This window comes from Panthera uncia, chromosome E3, assembly GCF_023721935.1.
Source record: "Panthera uncia isolate 11264 chromosome E3, Puncia_PCG_1.0, whole genome shotgun sequence".
Taxonomy (NCBI): domain Eukaryota; kingdom Metazoa; phylum Chordata; class Mammalia; order Carnivora; family Felidae; genus Panthera; species Panthera uncia.
The window spans coordinates 24,706,263-24,721,391 of record NC_064815.1 but is presented as its reverse complement, the minus strand read 5'-3'; the positions used below and the strand labels follow the sequence as shown (position 1 = coordinate 24,721,391).

Sequence of the window (15,129 nt, the reverse complement as noted above, 5' to 3'; positions counted from 1 at the left end):
GAGGGTGTCCCGGCGCGGCCTGAGTGTGTGTGTGTGGGGGGGGGGGGGGGGGGGGTGTGTGTGTGTGTGTGTGTGTGTGTACACGTACGTGCACTGGACAGGAACGGGAGGCTGGGACTTTCCATTACAAATAAAGACTTAATTCCTGTGAGGCTAGTTGGAATTTTTAGTATGAATGTGAGATTTTTCTCCTTGCTTATGTCATTAAGAATAAAAAAAAACTGTGATCTATCGTAGACCATGTCCTGCTTTTTATTTCCGTGGGCAGAGCTGTCACGAGCAAGAACACGGCCCAGGGAGGGGCCCAGGGGACAGGCAAGTCCACACTCTCCCTCCAGCTACCGCTTTCCTTCCTAAAGCAATAAAAAGAAAAGAACCTTAAAACCCGCCGGCTGAGCTGCGGGACGGCGGGGTCCCCCCGCGCAAGGCACAGCTCTGCGGACCTGCTCGGTGCGGGGCGGCGCCCCAGGGGCCGCCGCTCTGCGCCGTCTCTTCCTCCGCGGGGCGGCCTCGGGTGGAGGTGCCGGTGCTTCGGCCCGGGAGACCGAGCTAGAAGGAAAGTACCTAAGTTAGAGGTGCCCGGGTCGTCCGGCGTCTTCCAAGCAGCACCGCCCCACCCCGCCCCCCACTCACCTCGGCACCTCCACCCGTTCAAGTACGGCAACAAAGAAGCCGCCGGTGAGCGTGGTTTCAGGGGAGGCCCGGAGGCAGCATTCAGCCCCCGGAAAAGTGCCGAGGCCACGGTGGGGCCAGGAGGGGAGGACGGGGACTAGCCTGTGGAGGTGGACAGACTTCTGGGTAAAAGACAGCAGCCCCCTTCCCCAGGACCCCGGCGGGTCCCCACTACCTGAAGGTCCCCGAGTTCTGCTGCAGGGCGTCCCGCACCACGTCTTCATTCTCCTCTTGGCAGAGGGAGCACGTGGAGTAGACCAGACGCTGCAGGGAGGGGAAAGTGAGCGCGTGGCACAGTGCTCGCCGCTGGAACCCAGCCAGGGCCTGCAAGCGCGCCTTGCTAGGTGTGCCCGCCCCGGGCTCCTCCAGCCGTCTGGTCGCCATACCTAGGGACAAAGCCTGTCAGCTGCAGACGGGCCTCGTTTCGCACCGAGATCCCTGCAGCGCAGGGGACAACGTCTGCCCAGGGTCACCACTATTAGACCGAGGCCAAAGCGAACCGCTGCCCCTTCCGCCACGAGGTTGCCCCGCGTCTGGGTCCCGCGGCCAGGCTCTGTCCCCATCTCACCGGAGCCGCTACAAGAAGGATCCAGCAAGATGTACTGGACCTGACGGTAGCGCTGGTCGGAGGGCGATATCGCCAGGAAGTCCTCCTCGGCCAGCTCGCAGCACGAGACTCCGGCCCGGGCCAGCAGGGTAGCCATGGACGCCAGCCGCCCGGCGTCCAGGTCAAAGGCAAAGATCTTGCTGGAGAAGAGGGGAGAGACGGGGCGAACTGAGAATCCACGGGGAACCTCAGGGCCCACAGTTCTGACACGAGAACATGTCCCTTCACAGGGACACAGAAGAGAAGGGACAGTGGTTAGAGGGACCTGACCTGGAGACTCTGCCCCAAGGGCTGAGGGATTCCTATCTCGCACCGGCCACCCAGAGGGCAGCTGAGCTTCGGGCTCTGCCACCAACTGCTCTGGGTCCAGAAGCGAATATTTAAAGGGAGATCCTCCTTTCGGCCTTCAAGCCCCCACTGGGTCACAGTTTTCCTCATCTCGTCCTCCAAGTACAGGGTCAGACCCCAGCTCCCTCGGGCTGACCATGGCACTCACCCCTGGTTCTTGAGAAGAGCAGCCAAGTGACTGGTCTTGTTGCCTGGGGCAGCGCAGGCATCGATGACGTGGGAGCCGGGGGGCGGGGCCAGCAGCACGGCCGGCAGACAGCTGGCCTGGCAGGCAGAGCAGGCCCTGGGCTGGCGCACAGAGGCCCGGCTCCCTCTCGGTCCTCCCCTTCCCACCCACCTGCCCTACCTTGTCTTGTAGAATGAGGTGGCCGGCCTGGTACAGCGGGTGGTCGTGCAGATCCGTCTGGGCTGGAAACACCAGCAGCTCTGGCAACAAGGGATCCAGAAGAAAGCACTTCCCTTTGAGGGCCCGGAGGTCCTCGAGGCTGCCAGGGAACAGGAAGCATCGGCACGTCTGAGTTCCTCCGGGTATGCGCCAGGCTGGCCATTTCACACGTTTCCTCACTTGAACTGTTCATTCACCCGACAGATGCTCCAGACCGCCAGGAAGCGAGGGACAGGATCGATTTGATACGAATGGGCAGCAGAGGGGCGCCTGGGTGGCTCAGTCAGTTAAGTGTCCAACTCGACTTCGGCCCAGGTCAGGATCTTGAGGTTCCTGGGCTCAAGTCCCATGTCAGGCTGCCAGCGCCGAGCATGCTTAGAATTCTCTCTCTCTCTCTGCCCCTGCCCTGTGTATGTGCACACGGGCTCTCTCTCTCAAACAAACAAAAAAACCACCTAACTTGGACAGAGGTCACTCCTGGGGAGGCGGGCACCGAGCTGACTGCTCAGGGGCAGGGGTCTCCTAACGTGAGGAGCGGAGACGGAAGCGTCACGTTCCAAACCCTCGCGAAGCGGGCCGACAACGATGCTCAGTTCGGAAAGCCATCCACAGGGGCAGAGCTGGAAGCCAAACCCAAACAGCCACTGCCTGGCGCACCGCCCGGCCTCCCCGCCACGTGCTGCGGGCAGGACGACAGAAGGACCGTCTACCACGGAAGGGGAAGGCGGACGCAGGGGCGGCTTCCCAGGATGAGGGGGATGGGAATGCAGGGGAGCAGCGGGGAGTGCACAGGAGCGGTGGCGGGCAACGGAAGCAGTGGGCACAGCACGAGAGAGCCAAGGACGGTTTAGGCAGGGGAGATCTTTCTGTGGCCGACCACATGACACGTCTGGAGGCGGAGAGACCAGGTCAGGGGCTGCTTCTGCCAAAGAAGACGGAAAACCACGGGCAGAGTGGGGGGAGGGGGCAGAAAGACGCCGCAGGCAAGGGCATAGGTGACGAGGGTGAGAAGAGAAGCATTTCCGGTGACTGGGTTCGTGGCCTGACCAAATGGTTGTGTGATGGTGAGGTCAGCTGCCAGGTTAAGAGGGAATGCAGAAGGGGCAAAGGTCAGGGATGCAAGGACGGGTTCAGAGTCCACAGAGCAATCCCCGTGCTGCACTACACTCACAACAGGAGGGATAAAAATCCTGATCGGCTCATCTGACAAAACTCAGCATGCACTGAGGATAAAAACACTCTCGGCAAAGCAGGTGCAGAAGGCACACGCCTCGCCACAATAAAGGCCGGATGTGAAAAGCCCACAGCTGACATCCTCGGTGGGGAAAAGCTAAAAGCCCTTCCTCTAAGATCAAGATCAGGGATGCCCACTCTCACCCCTGTTACTCAACCCAGCCTGGTGAGCATTTGGGCGAGATCAAGAAGAAAAAGGCGCCCACGATGGAAAGGAAGAAGTAACACGGTCACTATCTGCAGATGATATACATAGAAAACCCTAAAAACTCCCAACCAAAAAAACTTGTCAGAATTTTTTTTTTTTTTTTTAAGTTTATTTGAGAGAGACAGAGCATAAGCAGGGGAGGGGCAGAGAGAGGGGAAGGAGCATCCCAAGCAGGCTCCTCGAGGTCAGTGTGCAGAGCCTGACTGGGGGCTCGAACCCACAAAACCGTGAGATCATGACCGAAGCCAAAATCAAGAGCCAGATGCTTAACTGAGCCACCCAGGCGCCCCCAAACTGTTAGAACTTATAAATGAATTCAGTCAAGTTGCAGGATACAAAATTCATACGCAAAAATCTGTTGTGTTTCTACACACTGACAACCTATCTGTTGGGGGAGGTCACAGAGATGTGACCACCTGTTGGGAGCAGGACCCGGACCCGGGCAGTCAGAGGCTCCTCACCCCTGCCCCGGGATGAGCATCCTGCTTGCCTTCGCCCCTCCCAGAGGCTGCCTGAGGACACAGCCTTGAGAGTAATACGGTGTTGAGACCATCTGGAAGGTATGAGACAACCCATTAAGGCCTCTGTATAAACTGAAGATTCTGGCAGGCAGGTGTATGTTCCCTCGCTTATGAAACCTGCCACCTAGGGGCGCCTGGGTGGCTCAGTCAGTTGAGCGTCTGACTTTGGGTCAGGTCATGATCTCACAGTTCGTGAGTCCGAGCCCCGGACCGGGCCCACTGCTGTCAGCCTGTCAGCACAGAGCCCGCTTTGGATCCTCTGTCTCCCCTCTCTCTCCACCCCTCCCCTGTTTATGCTCTCAAAAACTAAAACATTAAAAAAAACAAAACAAAAAAAAAAACCTGCCACCTACCCACCCTTTGGTCTCTCCTTGCCCTCTGCATACAGGGGCCAGTTTCAGATCAAAGGCTGCAAACCAACAACGGATGAACAAGCCTGGAGACCAAAGACACGGGCCTTGGGAAAGGCGTCCACAGAGGAAGTCCGCAGTTGGCCGGCGACCTCCGTGTGGGGAGGCGTGGCCCATACGTCGGCCTGGGGATCGCTGCACGAGCACGGGGCCTCCCGGGGAAGTGCGGGCCGCTTAACCGCACGGATCGCACGGCTGGGAAAGTGAGGACGTGGAGGGCGCTGTGGTGGTGGACAGCAAAACAGACGAAGCACCGGGGCTGGCGGACCCCTCGTACAAGGGAAAGCGAGAACAGCCACGGCAACCCCAGCCAGCAGGGCAGTCCCCGGTTCAGGAGACACTCCTGATGAGTCTGCTCCTGCCGAGCTCCCCGACGTAGCTGCCAAGCTCCAGCAAAAAGCCAGGGAAAGCAGCCAGGCGCAGCTGGTGCGGCCACGGGGCAGTGGCTTTTCCCTGACCGCGCACGAGGCGGAGATGCCCTCCAGTCGGGGCTGCCTGGCGCTACTTCCTTCCTTAGACACCGGATTACTCTAGCCCGCGGGGAGGCTTGGCCCTGTGAGGGGGACCTTCCCGGGCTTGTGGGACCCTGGGAATCTAGAGAGGAGATCTAACAAATTCTTAGGGGGGGCTGGGAGCGAGATGGGCCATCTGCACCCGTCTTTGAAGGCTCTGATCAGGCCACATGATGGCAGGGAAGAAAACCGACATTCTCCAGTCCACCCCCAGCCCCGGGACGGGATGCTGGTGTCCACGCTGAGCCCACTTGTGCCACAAAACGCTTAGAATGAATGCTGGGCAACGCGCTGCTGATCTAGGGGAAGCGGAGCGGTCCCAGGTCCCAGGTCCCGGGGACGGGTGTGGGTCGTGGGGAAGAGCCGGGCCTGAGAGGGAGCTCAGAAAGCCAAAAAGGCTATCCCGATGGGCCACGAAGGGTCTGGAGAAAGTAACCTGGAAGCAAATGTGATCTGACCGCATCGCTGCAGGGACCCCACCTGAACAGAGGTCAGCCCGCGGAAAGCCTTAAAACCCGAACAACAATTTCGGTCAAGAAAGTCCCTTGGCACTGCAAGCTGGGTGTTCTGCCCCTGCCCGCGAATATGGGGTTTCTCTCTCTCTCCAGTACGAGGGAACACACCGGGCACAGACATCCCACAGGGCTGAACTCTGCAAGCCTCTTACGGTGAATTCACGCCGGTGCTGAGGGGAAACGCAGCTGGGAACCTGTAAACCTGTTACCCCCACGAAGAGGGACCGTCCGACAACACAAGCCACACAGGGAGACCGGAGGAACTACCTAAGATCTGCGCGAGTGGGCACTGTGCGCCCTGCACATAGTCCTTCCAAAGCCTAGCAGGGCAGACAGAAGAGCCAGAAGGCTCCTGGTGGGTGACAGCCAGGACCTCACAAAGCGTGAGATCACGACCTGAGCCAGTATCAAGAGTTGGACACTTAACTGACTGAGCCATCCAGGTGCCCCAATGTTGGACCTTTCAAGTGCTCCCCCAAGGTCACCGGCACAACCCCACCATGTCATGGCATGGCGGCCAGAGACCTGTAAGATGGGCCCGCCGCATTAACGCGATAATGGTCACATGTGCAGACCTGCCTCTCTCACAGGACATCCTGCAGGCTTTGCTGGAGATCTGAGAGAGGCTGGGCGGTGAACCCACGGAACATTCCAGGCCCAGACACTGCCCCAAGGTTTTGGGAATCGTTTGGTCGAGTAAGACCCGCCTTGTCCCAGACGCCGTGATTGCCAGAGGGCACACTTATCCAGCCCCTAAGAACGTGGAAGATGTGTGTGAGCCTCTGCAGGGGTTTTTGGAGTCTGGAGGCCTCTTATTCCCTACCTGGCACAGTGCCGGGTCCTCTATACCGCCCGGTAAAGAAAGTGCACGTGTGCGAGCGGGGATCAGAGAGCGGGCTGCCTATGAAAAGGCAAAAATACCAGTGGGACAGATGAAAGCCCTGGGCGTCCCCCAAGCAGGGCTGCCACTGGAGTTCAAGGTGTCTGTGACTCTAGAAGGGGTGGGGCGGGCGCTGTGGCAGAGACAACAGACGGGAAGGGTGCCCCTGGGATTTGGGTCTCGGCGCCGGAAGGAGACAGAAGCCACGCATTCCGCCCCGTCCCCCTGGGCGGGGGGCAACAGCTTCCAGCGGTGTGCCCCACGCTCCTCCAGGCAGAGCCTCTCAGGAAGAAACAGCACAGAGAGCGTTCTGACTGGTGATCTCTCAGAGCCCTGGCCCTTAACCCTCCGCACGGGCAGCGGGCTGCGCCAAGGGCACTGGCCCCGCGGCTCGGACAGAGGATGGTGAATAAGCCCCTGTGCGGTCAGGGCATATGACAAGACCCGTGGTTCCCCTGCAGGAGCCCAAGGCAGGCCTCACCGGCCTCCACACCCCGGCTCCGAAGGCACTGACGCCCCCTGGCGGTCAAGAAACTGATGCCCTGGCTCAGGTACGAGCCCTAGCAACTGACCTTTGGCAGGCAGTGTGGACTAGGCGCGGAGGAAGCCGACCCACCGTCGCCCCCTGGCGGGACGGCCTGCTGCCAAGGAAGCCAGATTGCCCCGCAGACTCCGGTGACTTGACTTGGTTCACCCGGTTCACTCGGTAACACGACCTGTGGGTTCTAAGTAACGCCCGAGGCAACTGCCAAAGGTGCCTGCGGCCATCCTCCTGAGCTCCCAACCAGTAAGGAATTGGCAAACTGACTAGACGGCCCCTCCCTCCAAGCGAAGGTTCTAACTGCGACTTGGTTTGTGTGGTTATCACATCTGGCCCAACCTGAGCTTTCCTGGCCGCCGCACCAACTGGGCCGCCACCGTTGGGAGACTGAAAAAGACCCGTGGAGAGACATCCTCATCGACCAGTGACTGGGGGTCACGTTTGAAAGGCCGTGACGTGCAAGACCGGGCAGAAGAACATGATACTGAATGGAGGATCCTTCACCCACACACCCTGCAAGCAGCAGGACCGGCAGTCAGGAAAAAGAGATGTTTAATTTTTTTTTTAACGTTTTTATTTATTTCTGAGACAGAGACAGAGCATGAGCAGGGGAGGGGCAGAGAGAGAGGGAGACACAGAATCCGAAACAGGCTCCAGGCTCCGAGCTGTCAGCACAGAGCCCGACACGGGGCTTGAACTCACGGACCGTGAGATCATGACCTGAGCCGAAGTCCGACACTTAACCGACTGAGCCAGCCAGGCGCCCCGGAAAAAGGGATGTTGTAACAAGCAGATTACGTCACTAACAGAAAACCACCTTGGCTGGGTGGACTAGGCACCGTCCCTGCCGTTAGTACGTCCGGACGATCCACCGGTAGGGCCTGCTGCCCCATATGCCAGACCGGGGACCCTGCCGAGACAGCTGCCGCCCCCTTACCGTGGAGCAACGTGCGGCCACTGAGCACGCCAGGCTCCACCACGCCTGGGAAAGGAGTCACCCACTGACACGCACGCTGGGATGTCCCACACCTAGGCGGGGAGCTACCCGTCTCCCCCGGGATCCCGCTGCCCTGCGGCAAGCTGCACCTGCAGAAAGGCACCCCACCTGGAATGGCACACGCGTTCCTGGAACAGGGGAGGAGGTGGGGGTCCCGGTCTGGCACACGCACCCCCCAGTCCCATCTCCTCATGGCAGACAGCGCCGCCTCCCCCCCCCCCCCACCGCCGACACTCATGCTGTGGTCAACCTGGTCAAGAAACTAAAGCTGCCAGCCTCCCTCTCCTCAAGGCCAGATGGGCACAGTCTGTCGTCTGTGAGGATATGATCATTTGGATGGTGCCTCTGTTCCTTCCGCGAAACTGGAGGACATTCTAGCACATACAGAAGCCCTTATGAAATTCACCCAGCCCACTGTGAATGGCAGCCAGTAAAGCCGGTCCTTACAGAACACTGAAACGTCTCTAATAACAAAAGCTGCCCTCCAAAACAGGATGGCCTTGGAAATTATTACTGCCTCACAAGGAAGCACCTGCGCCATTATCCAAACAGAATGTTCTATGTTTGTATCTGATGAATCCACTAAAGCACCATCTTTACTAAAATCATCTAAGGACACAAGTAAATGCCCTGAGTGATCTGACCTCCAGCCTAGAGGATTTTAAGAAATCAATGGTTTGGATCCTGGGGTTCTTGGAGGAAGAAGTTATCACTGATTTGGGGAATTTCTGCCTTAATCTGTTTTCTTCTGCACGTGCCTATACTGTTGCTGTGGCTTCTGCCTCCAGGGCAGCCAGCCAGCTACCAAAGGAGCTGTCTCCGTGCTCGTGAGACCCTCGCTGACCGCTCAGGGCACACTGAGGACAACAGTCACGTGGGATTTTAAGAGCTTGTCACAGGGGTTAGTGTGGAGGGAGGTCACCGAAAGGACATGACTACCAGTTGACCTGTGAGCTGGACCCCGGCAATCAGAGGCTCCTCCCCTCTTTCCCTATCCTTGGGATGGGCATTGCCACTCGCCTTCTCCACCAAAGGATGCTCCAAGGACAAAGCCTTGAGACAGGGTCATAGTGTTGAGACCATATGGACGGTGAAGGGGCATACCTCATTTCATTGCATTTTGCGCTTCACAGGTAAGTGCGTTTTTTACAAACTGAAGGCGCCATTTTTCCAACGCTATCTGCTCACTTCTTGCCTCTGGGTCATGTTTTTGGAATTGTCACAATATTTTAAACTTCTTATTATAATATTTATTATGGTCATCTCTGATTAGTGATTCTGACTCGCCAAAAACTCAAGTGATGCTCAGCATTTTGTAGCAATAAAGTATTTTTAAAATAGTTTTTTTTTTTACACTTAAGAGATCACAGTATAGTAGAAACATAACTTTCATAGGCAGTGGGAAACCAAAAAATTCATTCCACTTGCTTTATTGCAGTGTTCTGGAACTGAACCTATAATATCTCCAACGTGGGGCCTGTATGTGACTGAACCCAATTAAGGCCTCTCAATAAACTTTCAAGATTCTGGCAGGTGGGGGCAAAGATGTACTTGCCTTCCAGTTACCCAAGACAAGCCTCGTATAGAAGTTCCCTTGCTTATTAAACCTGCCACCTATCAATCTGGAGCAGCCTGCCTCTTTTTTCATTCCTTCTCTGGCCCTGCCCTCTGTGTTTGGGGGCTGGTTTCAGATTATATCTGGGAAGCTCCCAAGGAGGTTGCAAACCAACATTATCTTGAAAAAGAAATTAACAATCCCATTTACACTTGTATCCAAAAAAATTCAAAGAGGTCAAAGTCCTGTACTCTTAAAACTATAAGATAGTGGGGTGCCTGGGTGTCTCGGTTGGTTAAGCATCTGACTTCGGTTCAGGTTCTCATGGTTCGTGAGTTAGAGCCCTACATCAGGCTCTGTGCTGACAGCTCAGGGTCTGGAGCCTGCTTCAGATTCTGTGTCTCCCTCTCTCTCTCTCTCTCTCTGCCCCTCCCTGCTCATGCTGTCTCTCTCTCTCTCTCAAAAATAAACACTAAAAAATAATAATAATAGTAATAGTAATAGTAATAATAAAACAAAATTACCTATTCTTGAAAAAGCAAAGACGCAAACAAACAAAAAACCTCTAAGATACTGATGAAAGAAACTAAAGATGATACAAACAAATGAAAAGATAGTCCATTCTCAGGGACTGGAAGAATAATGCTAAAATGTCCATACTACCCAAAGCAATCTACAAGTTCAATGTGATCTCTATCAATTCCGATAGAATTGTTTACAGACAGAACAATCCTAAAATGTAGAACCACAAAAGACCCTGAAGAGCCAAAGCAATCTTGAGAAAGAAGAACAACGCTGGAGATACCACACTCCCTGATATCAAACTATATTACAAAGGTATAGAAATCAAGACAGTATGGCATTGGCATAAAATCAAACACACAGATCAATGGGACAAAACAGAGAGCCTAGAAATAAACCCATACTTAAATGATCAATTTATGACGGAGAAGCCAAGAATATACAGCAGGGGGAAAAAAAAAAACCGTCTCTTCAATAATGGCGTTGGGAAGACTGAAGCCACACGCAAAAGAACGAAACGGGACCCCTACTTTACGCCAGACACAGAAACTAACTCAAAATGGACGAAAGACCTAAACGTGAGCCCTGGAAGCAGAACACCCCTGGAAGAAAACATGGGTGGTAAGCTCCCTGACATCTGTCTTGGTTTTTTTGATTTTTTTGGATCCAACTCCTAACAAAAAGCAAAAGCAAAAATAAACAGGTGGAACTATGCCAAACTAAAAAGTTCTGTAGGGCACAGGAAACCATCAACAAAATGAAAAAGCAACCTACCGCGTGGAAGAAAGTATCTGCAAACCACATATCTGGATAAGGAGTTAATATCTAAAATATGTAAAGAACACTAACTCAACAGTTAACGAAAAAAAGGGGGAGGTGGGATTAAAACACACGTAAGGAATCTAAACAGTTGTCCAAAGAAACAGATGGCCAAAAAGTACACGAAAAGGTGCTGAACATCACTAGTCATCGGGGGAAATGGAAATGAAAGCCACAATGAAACATCACCTCACACCTGTGAGAATGGCTATTCCCAAAAAGAAATAACGAGAGTTGGTGAGGATGTGGAGAGAGGGGAGTTCCCGTGCACCGTTGGAGGAAATGTTAACTGGTGCAGCCGCTGTGGAAAACACTATGGAGGCTCATCAAAAAATTAAAAATGGAACTACCATATGATCCAGCAATCCCATTTCTAGGTATTTATCCAAAGAAAATGGAAACACTACTTCAGAAGGAGATCTGGACCCTGTTTACTGCAGTACTATCTATAACAGCCAAGATGTGGTCGACGTGTCAACTAAGAGATGAGCAAAAAAAAAATATGTAACTATATATACGTGTATGTGTGTACCTACACCTGTGTACACACACACATAGGAATGTTATTCAGTTCCCTCTAAAAGAATAAAATCTTGCTATTTGTGACCACGTGGATGGACCTTGAAAGTATTATGCTAAGTGAGACAAATCAAACAGAAAGACAAACACTGTATGTTCTATTGGGTGGACTCTCTTTTTAAAAACAAAAACCAAACCAAAACCAACCAACCAACTCATAAATACAGAGAACAGATTTGTGACTGTAGACGGGTGGGGGGGGGCATGTGTGCAAAAGGGGGAAAGACAGTCAAAAGGTACAAGGTTCTACTTGAAGTCTTGGGGATCTAATATACAGCATGGTGACTAATAAAAACACACTCCTGCATATCTAAAAGATGCTAAGAGATCTTAAAAGTTCTCATCACAAGAAAAACAAACTTTCTGTAACTATGTGCGGTAACAAATGTTAACTAGATTTCTTGTAGCAATTCTTTCCCAGTGTACATACATACAAAGTCATTAGCCGTCCATCTGAAACTAATGTTATGTCAATTATAAGGGGGCGGGGACACTGCAAAATAAACCAACAGCCGTGTGTTTAAGCATGCTGCTTTGGAAGGATTTCTTTTAAATCTTGAATTTTGAATAAACAGGATTTAGCAATTTAAAAAGAAGAAGGTGCAAAGTTCAGAGGGGAGATGAATTTAGTATGACACACACTGTGACTGTGGGGTCTGTTTACCACTCATATGACCCCGAGGGTAGGAACACTGAGAGAAGTCTAGACTGGGAGACACAAATCATCAGGCGAGAAGCAGGAGTTAAGAGTTCGAGAAATTGAGGGATGCATTAGAAGAACATAGGAGGGAACCACAAGAATCCCTGTTTAAGGGACAGAGGAAGACAGGCCTTGGAAGGAGAGGAAGCAACTGCCGGAAAAGTCCAAGAAACGGATCCCCGTCTCCCAGTGCCCCCCAGGCACCTCCCGTGGAGGAGGGCAGCCAGGCGGGGTTCTCAGCTCACCTGGAAGCCCGACCCTGGTAGGAGAAGCCTTGTCTCTTGAAGTAATCAACCGCATCATCACAACAGGTCTTCAGAGTGTTCACCCGCACAAACCGAGGCACCTGAGAGGCTGGGAAGCAATCGGCAGTGAGCGGGCAGGATCGAGGCCTCTCTTCCCAAGGCCCGCGAGCTACCCTCCTCCACACGACTCCTTCCTGGGAGAAAGCTCACCTGGGCCAGGCTTGGATTCCACCTGCAACAGGTCCTCGTTCTTGCTCACACCTCGATGAACCTTGAGCCGGGCCAACTCAGCCTTCAGCCTTGCCTGGTGCCGGTCCAGCAAAGGTTTCCATCGGCCCCCACTGCCACCTTTAAAGCCCTTTCCCAGCAACAACTCATACACTAGTACCTGGGGATGAGGAAAGAAAGAGAAAAAACCTTAAACGTGAATGTCTTGGAACTCCGTAGTGTTGGAACCGCAAGCGCTGAACCAATCACCTATCCAGACGGCAACAGATGAAAGTGAGGTGTCCCGCCCAGGATCACAACGGATTTACGGCTGAGCCCTGTCCCGAAACCTGTCCCCAGGGCTGCTCAGCCCAGGGCTCTGGATCCCAACCTTCCTCCTTGTCAGCATCATCCATTTGTTTCGGCCAGTGTCCCTGCCACGGCTACTTTGCACTTTCGTCCTTATTTCATCTTCCACTCGGCCCGAAGTTAAAGCACGGTCATCCCACCTCAAATAACCCGGCTTAAGAGTGCTCACCCTCATTTCAGAGGGGCGACTTGCCGAAGTCACACCGTGGACGGTACCGCGCGGCGACCAGGTCCGGAGGGGGCTCACGGCCCAGCCCCGCCCCGCCCCGCCCCCCGGCCCCGCTACCTTGGCCAGGTGCGGCCGCAGTTTCTTCTCGGCGCGGAGGAGGCCGGCGCTGGTGATCACGGCGTCCAGCACGGAGGAGTAGCGCTGGGTCTCGCACACCAGCGCGTACAGCTGCTTCACGTTCTGCTCGTGGCCGAGAGGACACCGGCTGAGGCAGGGGCCCCCCGCCCGGGCTCCCCTCCCGCCCCTCGTCGGCCCGAACCCCGAACCCCGCTACCTGGAAGCTGCTGGCATACACCAGCCCCTTGATGGAACCCCGCCGGCTCTCCACGCCCGCCAGCACGGACGCTGCCGTCGCGTAGAGCGCCATGCTCTGCTCCCGCGCCTTTACGGCTCTGTCGCGAAGCGTGCCCGCCTCTGCACCGCCCTGTCTGCCTGCACTTCCGGAGTCAAAGGGCACGGAGGTTCCGACCCGGAAGCCCCGGAGCTCTTCCGAGGCTCTCGGGCGTGTTTGCGGCCGAACCCTGGGAGCACGTTTCCCTGTTTCGTAGCTCTTCGCTTTTTTTCTAACAAATCTTTGCCAATCTCATAGACAATGGAATTTTGCTGCTGTTTTAACTTCCCTGAGGTTGACTATTTTCCTATGCTCATTGGTCCTTTGTAATCTGTTATGGTAACATGCTAATGTCTTTTGGTCACTCTTACAGCATCCCTTAGTGTCCTTTGTATCTTGACCGTATATAGCTCGTCTTAGGTGTTATTTTTTCCGGTTTGTTTTTGCCTTTAACGTGGCTTATAGTTGTTTTGGACAACTGTAAATGTTTATGACAACATTTATGAAACTATAAAAAACGTCTTCGCTTTTTACAAACTTTGATGGTGTCTGCCTTCGGTGTCATGCTTGGAAATCCCTTCACACCTTTATAATATAGAAATCGTGGCTTCGTTTCTTCACACTTAAATCTTTAACCCATTTATAATTTAGTTTGCACATGATGTGAGGAAGAGCTCTTTGTTTCCAAATGGCTAGCTTTTCAGGCATTGTAATCATTCATTTACGGGAAAGTTTCCCCAGCCTGAACTCTAGTAGGAGAACAGGGATTTTGCAGTATTTGCCTCTGTCCCAAGCCCCCATGTGGTTAGTGGTACATATTGAGTGAACAGATCCAGTGCGTGTGTATCTCAAGCATTCAAGTAGGCCTCCATGGACCAGAATATTCCTGCCTGTATAGTCTCTGTATTGTCAGCAGCATGTCGGCAAGCATTTTGCAAGAAGGTTGACTCTAAAATTGCTGAGTTGTTTAAAGGTTTAACCCAGTCCTGTGCCTCTAGGTTGGTTAATAAGTGATCTTTTAGTGGACTCCCCCAACCCGATCAAATCACATAATCTATTTTGTTTTCTTCATAGCATCTGTTCCATATGTAGCTATGATTTATCCTCTAGCTGGCTCCATGAGGGCAAATCCTGTTTGACTTATCAATCCCTACCTCCTAAACCAGTGTTTTTCTCACAATAAGGACCTAATATATCTGTTGAATAAGTGAAAGAGTGAATGAATTGAGCACAAATTGATGTGGACACGTGGACAGCTGTGCCAGAGTTGACCCGTCCTAAATCCCAACCCCACTCCTTCAGGTGAGTGGTTAAAAGTGCAACAATACTAATAAAGTCCATAGTTGACTCAGATGTCCTTAATTTTTACCTAATGTACATTTTCTGTGCTTAAATACCAGGACACCACATTACATTCAGTCATCATGTCTCCTTAAGGCAACTCTTGGCTGTGAGTTTCTCAGACTTTGCTGGTTTTTGATGACCTTGATAGTTTTGAAGAGCCCTGGTGTTTTGTAGAATGTCCCTCCACTGGGATTTATCTGAGGTTTTCTTTCTCATGATCAGACTGGGGTTCGGGGTTCTGGGGAGGAAGACTCCCAGTGCCATCCTCATCCGATCTCATCAAGGGCATATAGTATCAACATGACCTTATTCACTGATGTGAACCTTCATCATCTGGTTATGGCCGTGTTTTTCAAGTTTCTCCACTGTAAACCTCTCTATCTTGTTCCCTCTGAAAAGA

General features: G+C 53.3%; 1 protein-coding gene across 1 annotated transcript; it reads right to left on the bottom strand.

Moving 5' to 3' along the window:
- Positions 1–229: 229 nt before the first annotated feature.
- Positions 230–13,509, bottom strand: NSUN5 (NOP2/Sun RNA methyltransferase 5). The gene is made up of 11 exons (XM_049639212.1): positions 13,329–13,509; positions 13,112–13,234; positions 12,460–12,637; positions 12,250–12,358; positions 1,974–2,112; positions 1,776–1,891; positions 1,241–1,419; positions 848–1,058; positions 634–774; positions 444–549; positions 230–353 (listed from the first exon to the last, which is right to left on the bottom strand). The coding sequence occupies exons 1-11, from the start codon at positions 13,419–13,421 to the stop codon at positions 339–341; spliced, it is 1,410 nt and encodes a 469-aa protein (XP_049495169.1). The 5' UTR covers positions 13,422–13,509; the 3' UTR covers positions 230–338.
- Positions 13,510–15,129: the final 1,620 nt, after the last annotated feature.